Below are 25,451 nucleotides of genomic sequence, written 5' to 3'. Positions count from 1 at the left end.
ACAGGGTATACTCATTAGCTTCAGAAAGTATAAGCCTTTTTGAACATTGTCTATTTTATCCTTTTTTCCTTAATTTCCTATCAATCTTGGTAACCTTTTATTCTGAGGCAGCACTCATTTTCTACTTGCTTAAAACTCTCATCAAAAAACTCCTAGGGCTTCCCAGGTGCTGTGACAAGGACCATAGGCTAGAAAAGGCATCCTTAGAGTCTCAAGGTTCCAATCTACTGCAGCAAGTAATCAACAAAGCCAAACACATCTTCCAGATGGGAACTCCAAAGACAAAGTTAATGACAGACTATCCTAAACAAACAGGAATGCTGCCTGAATTCTTGTTGCACATCCTGTCTTCTCACAAAATTGTTTTTACCAATAGACAGGAAATTCTTGATCACATATGTAAGTATAAATACATAAATTATTTTTAAGAGATCACAATTATTTTGAAAAATCATTAATTTATCATTATATATACTTATAAGTTACTATAATAAATACTACCTCTAAAAGAATATCTTTGTTAAACAGACTAAACAGTAAAAATGTCCAAGGACTGAGTATGTATCACTCAGGATTTATTTTTCAGCAAAACTGTTGTACCATAAAACCACTATAAGCAAGGGCATTAGTACTCTATGTGGCAAAAAAACATGGAGGCATGGGGAGTAAGAGCTTCAGAAAGACATTTAAGTTCAATATAAGAACAATCTATGCTATATCCCCAACCAGAAAAGTTAGTTTTATATGCAAGCAGATAGCAACCCTAGAGGGATGTTATAACAGAAAGAATTTAACAACACTTGAGCAGGCTCCTTCCAACCCTGATACTGACTTAACAGGAAAATCACCTCATATATACAAAATATTACTTTCAGTATTGATTTAAATTGGATTGAAACCATATATAAAATCAGTTTTCAATTATCCATGTACAAAGTCAAGAAGCTGTATAGATAATAAAACAAAAAATCAAATTTAGAGCATATCCTCAAAATGCACTACTCTTATTAATATCAAAACTAATTTGCATCTAAAACACTTATCAACAAAGAGGGAATGGAACAACAGTGAGCCTGGAAGGCAGATAAATGGAAGAAGAAGACAGACTGAATTAAAGTCTGTCACAATCTATGAAACAGATAAACTACAAATGAATACTCAGAAAATGGACATAATTTATTCCATTAACTAAGACATTAGATTCCAGTTCCCTAATTTTAAGTCCATACCATCTGTTTGATAGTTCGTATCTTTATGTTATTTTAACATTTATATAGTTATAATATTTATTTATTAAATGTCATTATATAAATATTACAATGTTTATATGAATTATAAATTCTTTGTAATATTCCTGTCAGATAACACATTATAAAATAATAATAATAATTAGTTAAGAAACACCTTCTACCTTCCCAGCTTCTCAACAAGCCTTGAATAAAAAACAATATGAAAACATAACCTGATTCTTTAATTGTTTAAAATTTTGGCCCACAGGCCAGAAAAACTACAGTGAACACTGCCTTATAAAAATCACTGTATTCTGGAATGAGGACAAATAATCCTAAAATTTATAGGGAACCATAAAAGACCCAGAATTGCCAAAGCAACACTGAGGAAAAAGAACAAAACTGGAGGCATAACCCTCCCAGACTTCAGACAATACTAAAAAGCTACAGTAATCAGAACAGTTTTGTGGTATTGGCACAAAAACAGATGTAGGGATCAATGGAACAGAATAGACAGCCCCAAAATAATCCACACACCTGCAGTCAACTAATCTTTGACAAAAGAGGCAAGAATATACAATGGAGAAAAGACCGTCTCTTCAGCAAGTGTCGTTGGGAAAACCAGATAGCCCCATGTAAATCAATGAAGTTAGAACACTCCCTCACACCATATACATAAATAAACTCAAAATGGATCAAAGACTTAAACATAAGACAGAACACCATAAACCTCTTAGAAGAGAACATAGGCAAAACCTTCTTTGACATAAATTATAGCAATGTTTTCCTAGGTCAGTCTCCCAAGGCAAAAGAAATAAAAAGCAAAATAAACAAATGGGACCTAGCTAAACTTAAAGCCTTTTGCACAACAAAGGAAACAATCAACAAACCGAAAAGACAACCTATGGATTGGGAGAAAATATTTGCAAATGATGCAACTGACAAGGGCTTAATTTCCAAAATATACAAGCAACTCTTATAACTCAATAACAACAACAACAACAACAACAAAAAACCACCCAATCAAAAATGGGCAGAAGACCTAAACAGGCATTTCTGCAAAGAAGACATACAGATGGCCAAAAAGTACATGAAAAGATGCTTAATATCACTATTTATCAGAGAAGTACAAATCAAAACTACAATGAGGTATCACCTCACACAAGTCAGAATAGCCATCATTCAAAAGTCCACAAACAATAAACGCTAGAGAATGTGAAGAAAAGGGAACCCTCCTACACTGTTGATGGGATGTAATTTGGTGCAACCACTATGGAAAATAATATGGAGATTTCTTAAAAACCTAAAACTAGAGTCATCATGTGATCCAGCAATTCCACTCCTGGGCATATATCTAATTTGAAAAGACACATGCACCCCTATGTTCACAGCAACATTATTTACAATAGCCAAGACATGAAAGCAACCTAAACGTCCATCAACAGATGACTGGATAAAGATGATGTAACACACACACACACACACACACACACACACACACACACACACACACACACACGCTGGAATACTACTCAGTCATTAAAAAAAGAAATAATGCCATTTGCCACAACATGAATGGACCTAGAGATTATCATACTAAGAGAAATAGGTCAGAAGGAGAAAAACAAATATGTATCACTTATACATGGAATCTAAAAAATGATACAAATGAACTTACTGACAAAACTGAAATAGACCAGCAGACATAGAAAACAAACTTATGATTACCAAAGGGGAAAGGGGGTGGGGGAGGGATAAATTAGGAGTTTGGGATTAGCAGATACAAACTACTATATATAAAATAGATAAACAACAAGGTCCTACTATATAGCACGGGGAACTATATTCAATATCTTGTAATTACCTACAATGAAAAAATATGAAAAAAAATACACATACACACACACACATATAAAACTCAATCACTATGCTGTACACCTGAAACTAGCACAACATTGTAAATCAACTATACTTCAATTTAAAAAAATCACTGTATTCTGGGATAACAGTTTGATGGTTCCTCAAAAAGTTAAACATAGAATTACCATATGATGCGCCAATTCTATTTGTAGGTATATACTCAAAGAAATGGAAATCATGGACTCAGATACTTGTACACATTTTTAAAGCAACATTACCCTAATAGCCCAAAAGGTAGAAATAATCCTAATGCCTATCAACATATGGATTTTAAAATGTATATATGAGTGGTATACACATAAAATGGATTATTCAGCCTTAAAAAGGAATGAAATTCTGATACACACTATAACATGGATGAACCTTGAAAACACGAAGCTAAGTGAAAAAAGCCAGATCAAAAGGCTACCTATCATAGGACTCCACTTATGAGTGGAGTCAAATAGGCAAATTCCTAGAGATAGAAGGCAGAACAGAGGTCACCAAGGGCTGGTAGGAGGGCAGAATGGGGAGTTACTTTTTAATGAGTACATAGTTTCTGTTTGATATAAAAAGCTCTGGAAATGAATAGTGGAAACAGTTGCACAACACTGTGAATATATCTAATGTCACTCAATTGTACATTTAAACTTAACAATGGTTAAAATGGTAAGTTATATGTTATTTTACCATAATAAAAATAAATTTAAAAATATCATCGTATTCCCAAAGCAAGGGTAAAAAATAAAATTGTGTGATGGAATACTATTCAGCCATAAAAACTGACAACATAACGCCATTTGCAGCAACATGGATGCTCCTGGAGAATGTCATTCTAAGTGAAGTAAGCCAGAAAGAGAAAGAAAAATACCATATGAGATCGCTCATATGTGGAATCAAAAAAAAAAAAAAACACATAAATACAAAACAGAAACAGACTCATAGACATAGAATACAAACTTGTGGTTGCCAAGGGGTAGGGGGTGGGAAAGGACAGACTGGGATTTCAAAATGTAGAATAGATAAACAAGATTATACTGTATAGCACAGGGAAATATATACAAGATCTTGTGGTAGCTCACAGTGAAAAAAATGTGACAATGAAATACATGTATGTTCATGTGTAATTGAATAACTGTGCTCTACACTGGAATTTGACACAACATTGTAAAATGACTATAACTCAATACAAAAATGTTTAAAAATTAAAAAAAAAAAACTTCTAATTGTGTGGCCAGAGATACCTTTCCTAGTGGAGTAAAAGCTCCTAGAGAATTGGTTGAGCTAGTGGTACTGTGATGATAATGAGATGAGATTATACCATTTTTCTTAACTGTATATAGGTTTATCGTTTCAGAGCACTTTTACACATATTACTGCATCTCACCCTCACAGTAACATTGCAAAGGAGGCGTGATGAATATTTTTATTGAAGGGTATGACTTAGGTAACAGGTCTAGAATTAGGACTAAAGCTCTAGTATTTGGCTGCTGCATCTTGCTTTCCACTATGCCACTAATGGATCTCATGCACGTGATGGAAGCAGTCAAGCTAATAATATATGCTGAGTGTTGTAGCAGTCTGAATGTAATATTATCAGCTGGCCAAGTCACCTTTTAAAATCTGAATAAATGCAAATAAGACATAGAAATGGAAATATAACCTTATTTGACTTTCACTGAAAAGTCTACTTTACACCACCACTGTAAGAAATTCTTGTTGTTAATGCTTGAGCCACTTTTAAGACTAAGGCTAAACTCTGTCCCCTTCTACTATATTTCTTCCAGTAAGTTTAGTTCTCCTTTTATTATTATTATTATTATTATTATTATTATTATTATTATTATTATTATTATTATTATTATTATTATATAGTACACCGTCATCAAAGATAAATTTAGATTTCCTTTGAGGAGGAAAACGCTCTGTATAAAGAACATGATTTGCACTGGGAATGTTTTCCTAGCGTTAGATTTAACCATTATGTTGTTCCTATAGATCAATAGTATTTTGCCTCTCATCCTGATTATAGTAATTCTATTACAATTTTTTTTTTTTTGGCTTTCATCAGCAGCAAACAGTAAAGTTATAAAGAACAGAGTGAAATTATAGAAGGGCAAAATCAGTTAACAAATAACAATAATCTGAAAAAATACACAAAACAGATTCCAAATCTCCAGCCTCAGTGCTATGAAAATGCAATTGTGTACTATGTGGTAATAATAGCTGGTTTTCCCTCTCAGGCTTTAGAAAAGCACTCTACATCTAAATTAAACAAATAATAGAGGTACTAGAACCAGCTCTGCTACAGAACAACAAAATACATTATGGTAAGATATGATTCCATACGTTTCTGGAAGGCCATATACCTTCTACGCTAACGAGGTACCATTCTACAGATTTGAACAGTTAGAAGGACAAGAATATAGAGCCTTTCCCCATATTATTGCTATTTGGGCTAAAGACAGCATGGCTCTGATTCTCAGAAGAAAACAGCAATAGATAAGGGTATGTATCTTGAACTGACATATTAGGACAAAAAGCCCCAACTAATGAAATACCTCATTAACACAGGGAAGAAGCCTGAGAGCAAAAACCTTGCTGCCAAGTATGTCAGTGTAATCCAGCGTCCCAATGAGGTCTATCGTGTCTAAACGGAACCAGTCTATGGTAGGCCAGGATAGTGATTCCTAGAAATAAAACTGGACTTAAAAGGCCATCCCTGACATCTCTAGGTATTCTTTCCTCTTAAGATGCACCTTCTTTTTAATAAAGATGCTTGAGAGATTCTCCATCCAAATTATTTTTATAAGACAAGCTGCCAATATTACTATCAAATATTACTATGAGTCAAATATCTAGTTTACTTCCACCAGTATACTTTTTGAAACAAAAAAGTCGTCTTTAAAATTATCTTAAAGAAGCCACTATCCAAAAAAAAAGATAAAATAGAACAGGTAGGTAGAATAGGAAAGGGCAGAGTTAGCCCTCATGCACCCTGCTGGGCAGCACCTGAGGCATCCTCCCACAGAAATTTTGGGGGCTCTACTGTTTGCAAAACATAGTTTCAGGCTTTACTGATGGCTCTGAGGTAGATATTCTCAAATTAGCAAAATACATAAACAAGATTCCTCACAAGTTCCCAAGGAAGACAAAGGTGAAACTAAAACTCAAGCCAAAATAAGAAAATTTATAAGAGGAGGAGCAGATCATCAGTGCGCCTTTGCCACACAGAGGAGAGCCAGGAGAAGAATCTGCCATAGCCCACGATTACAGAACACATGCCTACATGTCTTACACATGATTACAGAATAAGTAAATTTACCTATTGGAGAGAAAAAAAGTTTCCGTAAATACCTTCTCACCTTATACAACTATGTAACTAAACAATTAGCAAGCAAAATTACGGTATATAAAACACTGAAACAGTAATATTTAAGAGTTGAGTGAGACTTCAATTACTCAGATATTTAATGTAAATCAAAAGTATAAAATCATAAAGATCACCTAAATTTACTTATTTCACACACCAGAGAAGGCTGAAGACCAAGATCACACAAATAAAACCAGAGCTCAAATCTGAACCCAAAGTCCTCAGTTAGCCAACCAATGACCTTTCCAACACACCACGCTACAGTCCCCTGCTTAGGATACAGTAAGGGAGCTCCAGGATGGCAAAATACAGGACATCTCCCTAAAATCAAAAATAAAAGACTGACTTAAGAAGCATAATCAATGGTATTGTTAAAAAGAAGAATGTGTCCATAAAAGGAAAGCTGAAAAAAAAAAAAAGAGTTCAAAGATAAAATTGGCAGTGTACATCCAAAGAAAGTGATCCAAACCATGAACGTAACTGTATGCTATTCCTTCACTCCATAAACACTTACTGAGCACTTAGTAGGGCCAGCACAGCGCTAAGCCTGGGGACGTAGGCATGCACAACGCAATCCACAATCCACATTCTAGCTCCTACACGGTTAGTGCGCAGAGAGAAAGGGAAAGAAAAGGGGGGAAAGAAGGAAGTTGGTCTCGTAGTGATAAGTGCTATGATGAAAAACAAAGCAGGATAAATGGCCAGAGTGGGAGAGGGAAAGAAGATGCTATTTCACAAAAGAGTGGTAGAAAAGGTTTCTCTGACAGACGACATTTAAGCAGGGACTTGAATGAAGTGGAGGAGCAAGAGCTGTGTTGTTACGGAGCAGAGATGCAGAAGGGTTTCAGGCAGAGGAACTACAAGTGCAAAGGCAAGCGTTGTGTGTTGGAGAAAAACCACTGGGGCTACAGCGGTATAAAGAAGGGAGAGAACAAGAGATGAGGTAAGAGAATAGAACCTAGCACACAAGAGACTCCAAAACCTTCACTGAATTAATGAAGACTTGTCGGAGCAGCAAGTCTCTATGTGACAAATGCCCTCCAAAATATCTCCATGAATATATTCCTTCAAACTACAACATTCCTTGTTCCCTTTTTGGGGAGTGAGGGGAAGGAAGGGGACTTGCCCTTCTGCCATAAACTCATCATCTCAAATCTCTCCTTTTAAAAGATAAAATGTATCATCTTTTCCCTGTGCTCCTCAAGGATTCCACTTGCATCCACATTTTCCTGCCCCTGTTACTTTTCCACATAGAGAGAGGACTGAGGATCACTTCTTATCCCGAGTCTTCCTCCCATTTAAATTTCTGATGAAGCAGAGGTATTGCTGTTTGCTACAGCAAAGTGTTTGATAGCTTTTTTATTTGTCTTGCTGATAATATCATCTTCTAAAAGAAAAAGAACACAATGATGAGAACTTCTACTCTAGAGTTAATGCTGATAAATTATGAATAACTGGTTGATGAAGTGACAAGAAGTTAGGAAGAAAGTAACACCATCATCCTATTATCATGTAGTTTGTTAAAAACAAGAAGAGAGAAAACAGCATAAGACAGCAAAGGTTTCAATAAAACAGATTATTTAACACTCACAGAAAACACAGGTAAAATCTTCTATTTGGAGATTTTAAATACATATAGGTGAAGTCGAATGACCATTTCTCCAAAATGTCACCCAACATTAAGTTGGACAAAATGACCCTTGAAGTCTCTCAAGATAAAGAATGTGAAAGGCTCACTCAGTTTGACAGGTGCAAGTAAGCCACTGCTGAAACTGAAACATAAAAATTGGAGTCATGTATTTAGTCAGAAGATTCTTACAATGGACAAATTAAATGTGTTTGTACTTCATACATTTAGGAAAAAATTAGCCAAGCTATACTCAAAAGATAACTGGGTCCTTGCAATTAATCACCACAGAATTAGCAGGGATGGTTCCACAAAGATATTGGCCCACTATGCTCTTGTAACCAAAATGTCCAAAGATATATTGGTTATTACCACGAATCATTAGAAATTCAAACAAAAATGTTATTTCTTTACCCTTAAACCAGACTGTGATGTATGTACATCTGGATTACTCTGTGTAATTAGATCACCAAGATCAAACAAAACTAGAGAAACTCAAGGAAGGAGAAGTAACATGGACTAGAACACTGGTAATGCTGAGCATGACAAAAACAAAAAAGCAGCAAATTGACCACTTCTCTCCTTGAAACACTTTCTCCCTTGGCATCTAGTATCACGCTCTCAGGTTTTCTACTTTTCACTCAGCAGCCTTTGTACCCCCTCCTCCACCTACAACTTAAAATGACTCCTCTTTATACCTCACTACATATTAACCAGGACCAATAAATTCTACCTTCAAATTAGCTCTTACATCTATTCACTATCCTTCCTAACTAGTCTCAATGCATTTTACCTTACTCCCTTCCAAACTACTCTTCATTCACAGACTAGACTTTTTAAACCTCATAAGTTACTTACCATTAAAAATCTTCCATGGCTAAGTAAAAAAATATCACCACGACTTACATAAACTCTCAAAGATCTGGCTCCTGCTTACATCTATAACCTCACTTGAAACCATTCTCCCTCCCATCTTAAGCACCACTCATACTGAAATTCCTTCACTTCCAAGAACATGCCACTTCTCATCTCAGTATCTTTGCACATGCTGTTTCCTCTGTCTAGAACACATTTCCTCCCCTTCTTTGCTTATCTTCTTCTTTAGTCATCCGTCCAGGATCCATTTAAAAGCCATTTTCTGAGAGTGGCCTTCCCTGACCTTCAGATAAGATGGCATCCCCCTATGCTCCCATAGCAATCTTTTAAACATTCCTTTGTTAACACTTATCACACCTGGCTTTCCTAATCAAATACCTGTTTCTCATGAGTCCATAAACTCCACGATAGCAAAGACCTCTCTTGTTCAGCTATTCTATTCCTACTGACTACCAAAAGTACCGGAAATACATTGGATGCTTAATAAATATATAAAACGATTAAAGGGTCAAAATAAACAAGTAGACTTACGAAACATCTCTTGTAGCTCAAATAAACTTAAACAAAAGGAAATGCATGATACATTTTTTCATTCAATTCAGGGATAAAAATTCCATTTAACTGAATTTGTGGTCTATAATTTCTTTAAAAGACAATGACAATGAATACTGCGACACAACCACTTGTCCCAGATTTGTCTCAGATGTGACAGAATGTATCACATCTGAGATTCTTGATATGCTAGACTTCATGTTTACGTTTGATTTGTTGGTTCAGCATTATTCTCCCAAAACAAACTGCTCTGGAACCTAACTAGTTCAAAGTGATTATAATTTAAGGTCTCAAAGATGCACACAAGTTAATAACTCGGTTTTATTCCTATATACAAGTATCAAAAATATATGTCAATCCACCTGGGCATATATCCAGAAAGTATCCTACTTCAAAATGACACCTGCACCCCAATACTCATAGCAGCACTATTTATAATAGCCAAGACATGGAAATAGCCTAAATGTCCATCAACAGATGACTGGATAAAGAAGATGTGGTATATTTATACAATGGAATACTATTCAGCCATAAAAACCGACAACATAACGCCATTTGCAGCAACTTGGATGTTCCTGGAGAATGTCATTCTAAGTGAAGTAAGCCAGAAAGAGAAAGAAAAATACCATATGAGATCGCTCATATGTGGAATCTAAAAACAAAACAAAACATAAATACAAAACAGAAACAGACTCATAGACATAGAATACAAACTTGTGGTTGTCAAGGGGGCAGGGGTAGGAAGGGACAGACTGGGATTTCAAAATGTAGAATAAATAAACAAGACTGTACTGTGTAGCACAGGGAAATATATACAGGATCTTGTGGCAGCTCACAGCGAAAAAAAATGTGACAATGAATATATGTATGTTTGTGTATAACTCAAAAATTGTGCTCTACACTGGAATTTGACACAACATTGTAAAATGACTATAACTCAATAAAAAAAAGTTGGAAAAAAAAAAGGTCAATCCAAAAAAGTTATACAGAGTTAAAAGTATCCTGGGTTTCTGCTACCCTACTCATGATATGCCAAAGATAAAGTATAAGACATTTCCAGACTAATTCATTCAACCCCAGCCAGGATCCAAAGAGAATATTTATCCCTTTCACAGTTTTTTTGGGACACATTCTTGACATCCTCATGTTTCAGAAGTAGGGAGAACTTCAGTCTCAAACTGCACAGAAAACTTCCAATCAAATATCTGACCATTTACTTTGAACAGTTTGTAAATGTACAATTAAGGCTATAGGAAGAATTATCTTGTAAAAATTAAAAAAAAGGAACTTTTAAGTTCTCCAAAACATTATACTTAAGATAAAATTCTGGTATCTTCTATACTACATACAAATCACACTAGTAGATAGAAACAATTTTTGATTTACTGATTATGTACCTAAATAATCAAACACAAAAGCAGAAAAAAATAGTTTACCACTGACTAGGTAGTGTTTTGATTTTTTAAAATTTAGTTACATGGGTGTTACTAACATATTTTGCAGAATTTTAAAGTAGGAGGAAGCCTTAAACATTATTATCTCATCCAAAGCTCAAGGTCTTACTAATGAGGAACCTGAAGCTCAAAAGAAATCTCTTGATAACTCATGTCAAGTTATTCATTCAGTCTCCAAACTATCACTGTATTCCTTTCTCTAACCAGTTATGGCTGTTTGAATACATACACTTCCTATAAAATCATGAGCTTCTTTACTAAGTAGCTTCCCACACAAATGTAAATGTTTCAGAGGAAGTAAAGTCAGCAAAGTGGTGAGAAGACCAGAAAACAAAGATGACTACCCAAAGTACATCATGAAAAACAAAATAAAAAGGAAAGGGTTTAAATACACATAAGAAAAAAACACAATTTTATGATGTATATGCATCAAATTATTATGCTGTACACTTCAAACTTATATAGTGCTATATAATTACATCTCAAGACTGGAAGAGAAAAAAGAGTGACAGTTTTTCACGGAATTCTCAAAAATGGACATTAGGCTTAAAGAATCTTGACATTTCTTCGTTTAAAATTAACATGTGTAAACTTGGGATGTGATACGCTCTTATTTGCAAACTTGGAATCCAGGTTAAAAGAAGTTTTATGTGCTTAGGCATACAGGGCAAAGAATAACTTTAATACTGACACACACACACACACACACACAAGACAAAGAATAACTTTAATACATACACATACACACACACACACACACACACACACACACACAGAGTCATACCCCATAGAGTCTGTGCTAGTACCCAAAACTAACATTTTGTATATGACAGGGGAGGAGGACAGATTAAGCAGGAAATCTATAATCATACTTACCGAGGTCATTTTGCAAGCCTGTTTCAAGGAAAGAGAGAACTAAAACTATCAGATCATAATGTTTTTAACTGAGGTATGTTAGAAGGTAGTGAAATGACCATGTTTTAGGGCACAAATTCTGAGACAGTTTAAATATATAAGTATAGTAATTGAGACAATAAAATAAAACACCTGAATTCAGATCTACTCTGACAAATGTGATATATGTATATAGTTAATTAAACAGATTTCTATTAAAAGTACCTAAGATAACCACTTATATACAGCATGAGATTTTCTGACTCCAGGTCCTTTGCTGAAAGCCTTAGCCAGAAGTAAGTTCTCCTTCCTTTGAATATTTATAGCATTTTATCTCTAAAGCACCATATCACATTTTCTTCTTATACAATGACTTACGTCTATCTTGCTGCTCCTATTACAATGACTAAATAACAGTGAGAACTCATAACACGCTCTCTCACTCTCACACATACAGAAAAACAAGAGGGGCTAGGGATTTGCTTTTGCCACATGTTTAGTATGAATTAGGTGATGGAGCTAGTAAAAATCTAATGATATAAAAGAAATGTGGTATCCAAACAAAGGCAGGTAGAATCTTTTTCTTTTGGCAGTCCCTATATTTGCAACATAGCATTAAATTCATTTTGAGATAGTCACTAAAAACTTAGGAAGGCTTAATGATTGCTTATTATTTCATGGTACCAATAAAGAATGGATAATTCAAAAATATCTGAAGTTAAGGGTAATAAAAAAATTTACATCAATTGCTGTCACTAAAATTTTTATCTAGAAGAGCAAACAGACCCTGAAATGAATGTTTTTCCCCCTTCAAATCAAAGTAGATTTTATAACTTGAAAGCAGTTTTTCTACAATGATCATTACTTTGTAATACGGAAATTAATTTCACTTAAGTAATGCATGTATTTCCATGTGCAAAACACTTCAAGTTTCAAAGCATATCTAATTATCTGTTGTTTTTCATCCATTAAAATCTTTCCTGAGCATCAGTACTACAAGGGCAAAGAGCAGACACACTAAATATTAGCAGCCAGCCTGTGAGGAACAAACAACACAGTTATAGAAAAATAAACAAGAAATACACACATGAAAAGAAAAAGAGATCAAATCAAATGCCAACAGTACATATAAGTAAGTTAAAGGTTCAGGGGAAGGTGTAAGAAAAGTTTCAAAAAGTAGAACTTGAATTGTGTATTAAAAGATGATCGGAATGTATTTAAGTTAAATGATACACAGAACAAACTGTACATGGTATATTCAGCAATCAGAAGACCATTCTGAGTGAAAGAGACCCTTAATATTGGGAAATGGAGTACAGTAAGTTTAGAATAATAGACTTGAATTGCCTTACAAAGAATCTTGAAAGCCAAGTTAAGAAATGGCTAACAATCATTAATTTAAGACTTAAAGCAGTAAGCTGACATGTAAAAGGAAGCATTTAAGGAAGAGTCATCATGTAGTAGTACGAAGGTGAGCTTTAATGATAAATGGAGTGGAAGCTGGGAAACCCATTAAGAGTTGAATAATAAATCAGGGTTACAGCAACAGAAAAAGTACAAAAGGAATAATTTATTAATTACAGCAGGCAACACAGAGAGTCTGACAAAGAATTCTCAAAGATTTTGTATCTAAGTACCCCTAACAAAGGAAAAACTATGGGGTTTTGAGTCAGCCAGGTGTGGGTCAAATAATCTGTGCTATGTAACTTGGAAGAAGTTATTTAACTTCTCTGAGTCTCAGTTTCCTCAAATATAAAAAGATAATTTACCTTGTTTGGGTGTTGAGAAGATTAATAAGAAAATGCACATAAATCATCTACGTACCTAGAACATCACAACACTAAATAAATATGATTTTTACCTCTCTCCCTTGCCTCCCTATTCTTTATTCCTTAAGAATTCTGAGAATTGAGCAGTATAGTAAGTAATCTATCTACAAGTTGTCATTTTAGAGGTAATAAAACTGAGTTAATGAGAAATTAAATGACTTATTCAATGGCATACAACTAGCTACCTTCACTGCTGGCACCAGAAAAGAAATATACAGACCTTAAAACACATTAAGAAATAGGGAAACTACAAACACAGACTCTTCTTTAAAGACATATTCTCTAATAATACAATAGAGGATCTGATTCATAAACTTAAAACATTTAAATGTGACTGTTTCCTTAACAATATAAAAAGGACAATCCATATGAAAAGAAAAAAATGCTTAAAGTGGACACCAAATTCCAGTGTAGGCTGAATTTCCAAATGGGGACCTTTCCATTAGAGAAGGAAAATTAAGGGTATAAATTGCTTCTCTAAACTTAGAGTGAATATATGGGAACTTCAGACACAGCAACAAATTTACTCACCTTCCATGAGCGTGGAAATCTAGACGTAAAAACTGGTCCTCATGTGAGACTGCTCTTTTGGCACGCTGGTGTTTTTGGTGTAATGAATCCACATCATAAGATAATCCTTCATAATGTCTAATGAATTTATTTAAAGGATTTCCATACTGACCTATAAAAAGTAAACAGAATTAGTATCATATTGAAGGCCCATTTGAGTTCTAATATTCCATGATTATTCAAATACCTAAAAAGATGTAAGAAACAACAGCTTCACTAATCCTAGTATTTCATTTTCACAGTTTTAAAAAGCTTATTGTAATGGGAATTTTAACCACACACAAAAGTTTTGAGGTTAGCCATGGGTTTGTCTAGGATGTACTTTATCAGATTAAGGAAGTTCTCTTGTATTAATAATCTGCTGATAAAAACTATCAGGAACAGATGTTGACTTTTGTCACCCACTCCTTCTGTATCTCTTAAGAAGATTATATAATTTTTTGTTTTTAATTTATCAATAAGGCAAATTAAATTGACTTATTTTCTAATGTTAAACCAACCCTGCCCTACTGAAATAAATCTGTCATCATACATCATCTTTTACAATACAGTTGGAGTCAATCTGCTATACTTTTATTTAGAATTTCTATTGATGTTCATGAGAAACACTGGTCTGTAGTTTTCTTGTACTTTGTCAAGTTTTGGTATCAATGTAAAAAAAAGTTGGAAAATTATTAACTCTTCTTCAATTTTCTGGATGAATTTATATAGAACTGATATTTCGTCCTTAAATGTTTGATAAAATTCACCAGTGAAGCCATCTTGGCCTGGGGTTTTCTTTTTGAAAGGTTATTAATAACAATTCCAATTTCATATATGACAGCTATTCCAGTTATCTACTTCTGGAGTGAGCTGTGGTAAGATTTTGTCCATTTCACATAAGTTGCTGAAGTTATGGAGATAAAGTTGTTCATAATACTTCCTTATTATGTTTTTTATATCTTCTGAATCTGCAATGATGTTACCTTCCTCATTACTGATACTGGTAATCTACATCATCTCTCTTGCATTCCTGATCAGGACAGCTAGAGATTTATGGATTTTACCGATCTTCTCAAAGAACCAACTTTTATTTCCTTGATTTTCCTTCATTATTTTTCTATTTTCTATCTTTCCATTTTCACTTTGATCTTTCTTACTGCTTATTGTGACTTTAATTGCCCTTCTTTCTTCAGCAAAGGCCATTGATTTAAGACATCTTTTCTAATCCATGTGCTTAGTGCTATAAATGTCCCCTTAATACTGCTTTAGCAGCATCCTACCAATTCTGTTATGTTACCATTTTCATTTGTTCAACATACTTTCTAATTTCCCTTTTAATTTCTTCTATGATTCATGTGCTATTTAGAACTCCATTATTTAAACTCTAAATGGAGCATTTTTCAGTTATTTTTCTTTTATTGACTTCTAATTTAATTCCACGGTAGCCAGAGAACACACTTTGTATGACATCAATCCTTTTACATATATTTGAGACATTTTATGATCAAGAATATGGTCTCTCTTTGCAAATGTTTCATGCACACTTGAAAAGAATGTGTATTCTGCTGATAATGGACACGTGTTATAGAAATGTCACTGTCTGCTCTTACTGAGCATAGTGTTTTATAAACGTCAACCAGCTCAAGTTGGTTGACAGTGTTGTTTAAGCTTCCTATCCTTAATGATTTTCTATCTACCTGTTCAATAATTGAGAATGGGGTATTAAAATCTCTAAGATTGTGACTTTTTCTATTTCTCCTTGCAATCCTTTCCTTAATTGATTTTTGAAGTTCTATTATTACATAAATGTTAATGATTATTATGCCTTTGGATTAATTTACCTTTTATCATTATCAAATGATCTTCTTTACTCTTTGTAATATTCTATGTTCTAAAATCTATTTTGTTTGACTTTAATATAGCCAGTCCATCTTTTTATTTTTTTTTTTTTTGACTAGCATGGTATCTCTTTTTCCATCTTTTCACTTTAAACTTATCTGTGCCTATATACTTAAAGTGAGTTCACTGTAGGTAGCATAACGTTGGGTCTTTTTTTTTTTTTTATCCAATCTGATCATCTCTGCCCTTTAATTGGGGTGTTTAATAAACATTTAAAGTAGTTACTAATAAGGTTAGGCTTAAATCCATCATGTTGCTATTGATTTCTATTAGTTTCATCTATTATTTGCTCCCTTCTCCTTCTTTGAGACTATTTTTAAATTCTGTTTTATCTCTTCACTGGCTTATTAGCAAAACCCTTTGGTTATTTTAGTGGTTGCTTTAGGGCTTACAGGATACATCTTTAACTTAGACTACCTTCAGGTGACATTGTAACACTTCAGGTATAAGAACCTGACATTACTGTACTTTCATTTCTCTCTTCCTGGCCTTTAGACTATAGTCACCATATACTTTATTTACTTAAATCTTATTAACTCCACAATACATTGTTATTGTTTTGATTTAAACAAACAGTTATCTTCTAAATAGATTTAAATAACAGGAAAAAATATATTTCTCATTTCCAGGGTTCTTCATTCCTTTGTGTGGATCCATATTTCTATCTGGTATCTTTTCCCTTCTCCCTGGATACAATCCGCTAACATTTCCTCTGCTGGTGAAGAGCTCTTCCAGCTGTTTTATGTCTCAGAGTCTTTATTTCATCTTCATTTTTGAAAGATATTTTCACTGGGCATAGAATTCCAGGCTGACAGGCTTGCTTTTTAAAAAAAAAAAAAATGTTTAAAATATTGCTCCACTACCTTTTCATCTGAATTCCTTCTGACAGGAAATCTGTCATCCTTACCATTATTCCTCTGAATATAATGTCTTTTCCCTCCCTAGTGCTTTTAAGATTTTCCTCTTTAATGCTGGTTTTGAGCAATTTGATTACAAAGTACTTTAGTTCCTTTATATTTATTGATCTTAAGTTTCAGTAAACTTCTTGGAACTGTGGGTTCATAATTTTCAACTATTAATTCTTCAATTTTTTTTTTCATTCTCCCCGCTCCACCCCTACCCAAGCATTCCAAGTATACTGGGTCATGCAAACCTTTCCAAAGCCCACTCATGGTGTTCTCATATTTTTTAAAACTTCTTTTCTCCTAGTTTCATTTTCAGTAGTTTCTATTGCTATGTCTTCTAGTTCAATAATATTCTGTAACATCTAATCCTGTTGTTAATGCCATCCAGTGTGCTTCCCATTGAAAACACTGTAGTTTTTATCTCTAGAAGTTAGATTTGTCTGCTTTATATCCTTTATGTCTCTACTTAACTTTTAAAACATATGAAATATAGGTATAATAAGTCTTTTAATGTTCTTGTCTGCTAATTCTAATACCCAGGTCAGTTACGGGCTGGTTCCAATTGACTGCTTATTTTTCTCTTTATGGATTGTTTTCCTGCTTCACTGCAGGATATAATCTTTTCTGAATAATCTTTCAGGGAATGGAGGGCAGATACTGTAAACTTCACCTTGCTGGGTGCTGGACATTTTCTGTATTCCTATAAATATTCTTAGGCTTTGTTATAGGACAAAGTAAAGGTAGTTAGAAATGGTTTGATCCTTTTGGGTCTTGCATTTATAATTTGTTACCTAAGTCTGGAGCCATGCTCAGGGTAGGGCTAATTATTCTCCACCACTGAGGTCAAGATCTGAGTACTCTATCCAGTGCTCCACAAATCATGAGTTTTTCGGTCTGGCCAGTGAGAATAGGCACTATTTCCTGCACTAAGTGGACATGGGGCACTGTTTCTTTCCCTGGTCTCTCATAGTTTCCTCACACGAGCACACTGACTAGTACTCTGCCCAACGCTCCAGGGGAAACCCTCTGCAGATCTCAGGCATTCTCTCTCTATGCAGTGCTCTTAATTCTGATATTCCGTCTGCAAACTCTAGCTGCTTTGGTACCATTCCATCTCGTCAATTCTGCTGCCCTCCACCAAGGTTCCCTCTCATAGCACTGGAGATGGAAATTTCTTACAGGCAAAAGCTCGAACCATCATAGGTCTTGACTCATTTGTTTCTCCTCTTTCAGGGATCAATGTCCCTCACTATCTAGCGACCAGTGTCTTAAAACCCATTGTTTCTCTGGTTTTTCCCCTAGTTTTCTTGCTCTTTTTCAGGCAGAAAGATAAATCTGGTCCCTGGTTTCTCCATCTTCATCATGAGCAGAAGTCAGAAACAGTGATTCCTTAACAAATCAGGTATAATTTCTTCCTACAGAAAACTGCCCTTTTTTATAAAACAAACACCAAATTTCAATTTTTAATTTAATTTTTAATTTTAATTCATAAATTTGCCTAATATATTGCATAAACCCTAAGTGTTTCATCACTAAATTTTTTATGTATGCAGTCAGTGGCTAGTCACTATATGGTTAAGGATACAAACTCTTAAATCATCTGGATTTAAGTTCTGGAGATTACACAGCAAGGTAAATATATTTACTAACACTACTGAATTGTACATAAGAAATGATTAAGATAGTAAATTCCACAATTAGCATTTTTTTTACTGGAATGAAAAAAATTATCTGGGTTTGAATCCCATTACCTTCATTTACTGGGTTGTTTCCCTGATTAAGTGGAAAACTCAGCTTCAGTTTCCCACCCTTAAAATAGGAGAATACCTCTCTCTTAAGGCTGTTAGGATTAAATGATATAAGTCATGTGTGGCAATTAACTAAGTGCCTACCATACAGTAAAGGCTCAATGAATTATTCATAGTCATCACCATCTCTTCCCTTTCCTCCTCCTCCTTTTCCTCCTTCTCCCACACTTCTCTGAGGCCTATATGTACACATTGAGGCCATACATTCAGGAATAAAGACAGAACTGGGTTTGAATTCTGACATTTCTTAGCTATGACTACATGAGCTGGATAATTATTTAACTTTTTGAAAATCTCAGGGGTTTTTTAATCTGTAAAATAGAAACAACAATGAATACCTTAAATGAAAATAAACTGCTTAGCACAAAGGCTGGCATGCAAAAACCATTCAATTTAAACTACAACTGAGTCACTTCACCATGCTTTCAAATGCACTGTTCTAAAGAGAGGTGACAGAAATGGAGTCCTAAACTAGAATGCATAGCTTTCTTTACAATTAGCAAAGAAAATATAGTGAAGCCAGGGTAGAAGAGAAAATAAAGCCTAGTGGTATGAAACTTTCAATCAAGACTAAATAATTGAATCATGCTAATGTATTTTTCTTTCCTTAAAAATATCTCTAAATTTATAGCTGGATTTTTAAAAAAAAAAAAAACATCCCCTACAAAAGAAAAATCAAGAAAAAAATCAAGAATAAGGAAGATGCAGTGTGAGAACTTCAGGGTAGTTTCTTTCATTTTGAAAACCAAAGTAGGACTACTGAATTGTATCTCTCTTAAGTGGACTAAGCAGTCACAGCACAAAGTTAACTTTGCAAAGTTACTGCTTCCACTCCTTCTTCAGCACCAGAAAGTGAACTTTTTAAGTCACAGAGCAGATAAAGTATTTTGCCAGTTCGGATAACTTAAAACAATAGCTATGACTGTTCTGCTGAAGTACATGTGATTAAAGCTCAATTATTTGCATGGCAGGAACAATTCTGGGAGAGTTATTAAACAAAGTCATCTTTCCTCTGTCCCACACACAGAGGAATTTTATAAAGCAACATAATGTTTACTTTCATTTGCAAAGGACCTGAGTAATGATTTTCCGAATCTTTATAATTGAGATAAAACATGACTTACGGTGCTTAACTGAGAAAGTTAAAAATGCTACCCAAGGACATAAGAGTTAACAAGTCCACTTCATTATCATCTTCTACGTAAGACTTATAGCTTCTGTATTAACTATGCCTAAATATCAGTATTTACAATACAATCTCGGTAATATAAAAAATTATTGAAGATTATGTATTGAATGAAACTGTATTATAATTTCTCCCTCCAATACTTAATGAAACAAAGGGAGAACCATGGGGGAAAACAACAACTACTACAAAAAGCAGTCCACCCTCCCACATTAAAAAAAAAAAAAATCCCCAAGAACTGAAACCAAGTAAGTAGAGATATAACCATTGTGTCCTAGAGCTGGCTGATCAGGCTCATGAGTGCCAATTCTCTTCCCAATGCTATGCTCAATGGCATTATGTTGGCAGCTTGAAATCAACCATGGATGGAGTAGTTACACTACTGAAATTAGAAAAGGCTACAAATCAGAACAACTTTTTTCTTGTTTTCAAGACAGCCAGTGTACTAATACAACACTGGGTATAACTTAGTAGCATAATCTTTGAAACAAGGAGCCAAGGAAATAAACAGAATATTCTAATGAGAAAGTGGAAAAGCATACCACACTGGACTCCTGATGCTGGCCCTAACCTTCAGAACTCATAAAATTCACTTAAAAAAAAATACCTCTAGAGAACAGAACTCTGGAATTCTCAAAAAGGCTGTATATGATCATGATCCCATGACTCCAGAAAAGTAGGTAAAACATAAAATAATCAGCCCCTCAAACTGTGACTTGAAGGGAAAAAAACACACTGGTCTCAGAGACAAGGAAAAAAGAAGTTACCCACATTACATCACAGAAAAACAACAGGACAGAGAAGAGCCACACAACCATGAACATGACATTGTCCAAACATATGACAGCAAAACAACAACAACAACAACAACAACAACAACAACAACAACAACAACAAAGCAAAAGACAAGATAACCCAACTGAGAAGGAAGCAAAAAACACTTGGAAACAATCCTGGACAAACTGTTAATTTTCTTCAATATAGCAACATCATGGTTATATAGTAGGAAAAGAATCTGAATTTTTGGATATGTATTTTGAAGTATTTAGCAGTAAAGTGACATGCATAATTTTCATTGAAGTGATTCATGACAGGTCAAAAATGAAAGGGACACAAATTACTATCAATTTCCACTTCTGACTATAATGGAGGAAAAGGGACTAACTTTAACCTACCACCATAAATAATTAGAAAACTAGAAAAAATACATGGTAGGATAAACAAATGAGGTTAAGACATACAACTGGCCCAACTTACTACCTAAAAGGAGTTTCTAGGTCAATGTGCAGGGTGAAGGAACCCAAACAGAGGCTGCTGGTCTCACTCAATTGAGGAGCCAGATATCTGAGTTCAGAGAGGGCAGGCATTTAGAATTTGTGGGTCAGGGTACCAAAGAAGAGGAAGCTACACAGAAAGGAAGCTCAGAGACCTGAGGAGGGATCCCCTTACATGTTTGGCTGAGTAAAAATCTGATCATGTGAGAGAATCAACTGTCCCAGGTCAGAAAAATAAACCACAAAGAAAGTAAGCAGAGGAATCTTCAAAGCTTATACAGAACTCGGAAATGTTCATATTCCCACCATCCAGAGAAGACACACCTGTAATACATGGAGCACTGGGTAAAGTCTTCAGAAAACCATCACCTTATTCATGGGGTAAAATTAGCCATAAACTAAAGGTTGTTCTGGATCTACCATAACAAAGTTTAAAGGCCATCTTCCAAGGGATTCAACTAATTCCAAGTAGTTTAATTTTACACCAAAAAAAAAAAAAAATCAAATCTGAGTGTTTAAAGGAGACACAAAATCAAACACACAAAAATAGTAAAAATCAATGATGATCCATCCAATCAAAAATTACTAGGGGGTGGGAAGGGACAAACTAGGAGTTTGAAATTTGTAGATACTGACAGGCATATGCAGAATAGATAAACAAGATAATACTGTATAACACAGGGAAATATATACAAGATCTTATGGTAGTTCACAGTGAGAAAAAATGTGACAATGAATATATGTATGTTCACGTATAACTAAAAAATTGTGCTCTACATTGGAAATTGACACAACATTGTAAAATGACTATAACTCAATAAAAAAATTTCTATGCATGTAAAGAATCAGGAAAATATTTTTTCTCCAATTACCAGAGGGAAAAAAAATCAGACATTTGAAACATAAATAATAGAGATGATGGAATTAGTATACAAACAAGTTAAAAATTATTATAAACACATTATAAGAACATTATAAAAACATACAAGAAAACAAACATGATGGGAAAAAGTGAAAGATACAATTCTAAGTCTATAGAGCCAAGAAACTCAACAAATTCTAAGCATCATAAATATAAAAGAAAACCACTTAGAGGCAAATCATGGGCAAATGGCTGAAATCTAGGGACAAAAAAACCTTAAAATCAGCTGTGGGTGGGTTAGGACCAATGGAGCTAGAGAAAAAGACATTACATACAGAGAACAAGGGTATAAATGACAGCTAATCTTACAAAAGTCAGAAGATAATTCAGCAACATGCTTAAAGTACAAGAAAAAAAATCTCAACCTAAGATTCTATACCCAGCAAAAATATCTTTCACAAATGAAGATGAAAGAAAAAAAAGTAAAACGAACCCTTTTGCAGACATCAAAGCTGACAATTCATCACCAGTAGCCCTGCACTGCAGAAATGTTAAAGTTTTTCAGGCAGAAGGAATGTACCAGCTGGAAATCTGTGTTGGCACAAAGAACAGTGCCAGAAATGAAGAATATATGAGAAAATTTTAAAATTTCTTTTCTCATTTTTTAAATCTCTTTCAGAGTTAAGTGACTGTACTTAAAAAGCACTATGTAGGGTGGCATTTATGACACACATACAATTAAAATGTACGACAACAGAGCATGATGGAGGAGAGAAACAGAAGTATACTATAAGTCAAGTGGTATTTTATTTGAAGGTATACATTGATAAGTCACAAATGTATCCTGTACACCCAGGCACAACATCTAAAAACATATAATAAACAGGTATATTACATAAGCCAATAGCAGAGATAAAATGAAATCACTTTTTAAAGCAAATTAATCTCAAAGAATGTAGGAAATGAGGAATAAAAAAAGACTATGAACAGAGGAACTAACAGAAAACAAATAGTAGGATGGCAGTTTTAAACTCAGTCATATAAATAATTACATTTAAAGTAAATAATCTAAACATAACAATTAAAAGACAGAAAGTAATTTTCTTATTTTTCAAAAAAGAAAATGTAAATACATGCTGTTTAAAAGACACTTTAAACACATACAAAAAGATGAGTTAAAGTAAAAAAGGTGGGAAAAGTTATACCATCCAAACACTGATCCAAAAATAGCCTGGAGTGGCTGCAGTTTTATCAAAGTAAATTTAAAACAAACAACCCCCCCAAAAAAATCTGAGGGATAAAGACAGACATTTCATAATGCACCCAAAGGATGTAACAGTCCTAAATGCATATCACATAACAGAGCTTCAAAGTGCATGAAGAAAAAGCTGACAGAAATGCAAGTAGACAAATCTGTAATTATAGTTGGAAATCATAACAGTCTTCACTGAGCAAGAAAAAAAAATAAGGATTGAACACTATCAAACAACTTGACCCGATTAACATTTACAAAATATTCCACCCAACAAAAGAATACATATTCTTTTCATGGGCACATGCAGTATGCACCAAGACAGACCTCAATTCTAGATCTTTAAGCATGTTTCTATAAAATTTGAAAGGCTGAAATAATAAAAGCATGTTTTCCTCCTACAGTGCAACTAAATCAGCAGCAGAAACTTGGAAAAATCCCCAAACATTAGGAACTTAAGGAACTTAACACACTTCTAAGGAGCCCATGGGTCAAAAAATTAATGAAAATGGAAATCAGAAAGTAGTCTGAATTAGCTGCAAAGAGCACAAGGAACTTTATAGGCTGATGTAAATGTCCTATACTATTTTTACTACGGTAGTGGTTAGACAACTATATACATCTCTCAAAATTGTTGAATTTTATTGTATAGAAGTTATACCTCAATAAAGCTATTTTCTAAAAATTTTAAAGAAAAATGTTGAAACAAGGTGATAGGCATATAGGTGTTTGGCCTTTCTCTTACTTTTCCCTAAATTATAAACTTTTTCCAAAAATACAGTCCAGAATCAAAAACAAAAACAATTCAAAATATTTCAACTTACCCTCCTTCAGGAAAATAAATAAAATCAACATTATATTCACCTCCAAGAAACTATTAAGCATCCTATAATGGCTCATTATTCATAAATAACTACTGGGGAATAAATAAATAACTACTGGGGAAATAAAAGATTAAATGGGGAAATTATTGGGGAAATAAAAGATTAAATGACAACCACTAATCACAAGCACCAAAAGAACACTGGGGGAACCAAACGTCAAGGTAAAATATCAGCTGACAAAGTAGCAACTAGACCATTCTGAAGAACTTCTTAGCAATACTGAAGGTACAACTTAACATTTAAGCTAAAAAGCTAAAAGAAAATCTGGGTGCCTACTATTCATCGCATGTTCAAGTAACAAATTTATTCATTAATTATTACCACTGAGACTGGAAATTTGTGTTTGTGGATGTTTCAGTCCTTAACCAACTAAATTTTTTTCTGTGTACAACATTTTGCCTTTTCCTCACGCACGGTATCCTGCTATTCAAACTGCATTTCAGGAACTAGCCACATGGGTATTTCCTGAAGAATTGTTAGCAGTACAGAATCTTGGGCTCTCCCCACATCTACTGATCCCAAAATGACTCAGGCTCTATTCAGCTGTACCTGATTCCCAACATGATTTGCATACATATTCAAGTTTGAGAAACTCTGCAACTGTTCTGCATACAGAAATTCCCTAATTTCCACCAGCAGCTGTATCCTTCTTCTTCTACATGTTTGCTTTAATCTAAGCATTTGACATTAAGTATATTAATAAGGCTACTTACCACCAGTGCTACCATTTAAGCAAGATATACCTTACTTGACGTCACAAGTAATGTACTGATTAGAAAAAGTTCCTAAATAATATAAAACAGGGGTAGGCAAACTACAATCCAAAGGCCAACTTGAAGTTGGTAATCTGTTTTTTCAACAGAGCGGTACGTTCATTCATTTATGTATTTTCTATCACTATTTTCATACTACAATGGCAGAGTTGAAAAGGCAGAGCATTGCAAAATAGATAACAAACCTACAGAAAGTTTACACAAGCACTCAATTTCATTAGTGTTGACTGGTTATAACCAACTTTTTTTTCCCACTGTTAACAGGAGTTCTAACCTGAGATCCATCTCTATAAGGGATTCACGAACCCCTTGATTTTTGCATG

At 34.2% G+C, this 25,451-nt stretch overlaps 1 protein-coding gene across 1 annotated transcript in view; it reads right to left on the bottom strand.

The window, feature by feature from the left end:
* The window catches only part of ADAM10 (ADAM metallopeptidase domain 10), a 108,199-nt gene that overhangs the window by 65,904 nt on the left and 16,844 nt on the right, over positions 1–25,451 (bottom strand). The window contains exon 2 of the mRNA XM_010979947.3: positions 14,265–14,415. Within this exon, the coding sequence (XP_010978249.1) occupies positions 14,265–14,415 (151 nt within the window). The remainder of the gene's footprint in view (positions 1–14,264; positions 14,416–25,451) is intronic.

This window comes from Camelus dromedarius, chromosome 5 (assembly GCF_036321535.1).
Source record: "Camelus dromedarius isolate mCamDro1 chromosome 5, mCamDro1.pat, whole genome shotgun sequence".
Taxonomy (NCBI): domain Eukaryota; kingdom Metazoa; phylum Chordata; class Mammalia; order Artiodactyla; family Camelidae; genus Camelus; species Camelus dromedarius.
Note: the sequence above shows the minus strand (reverse complement) of the source record. Positions and strands in the feature narration are given on the sequence as shown.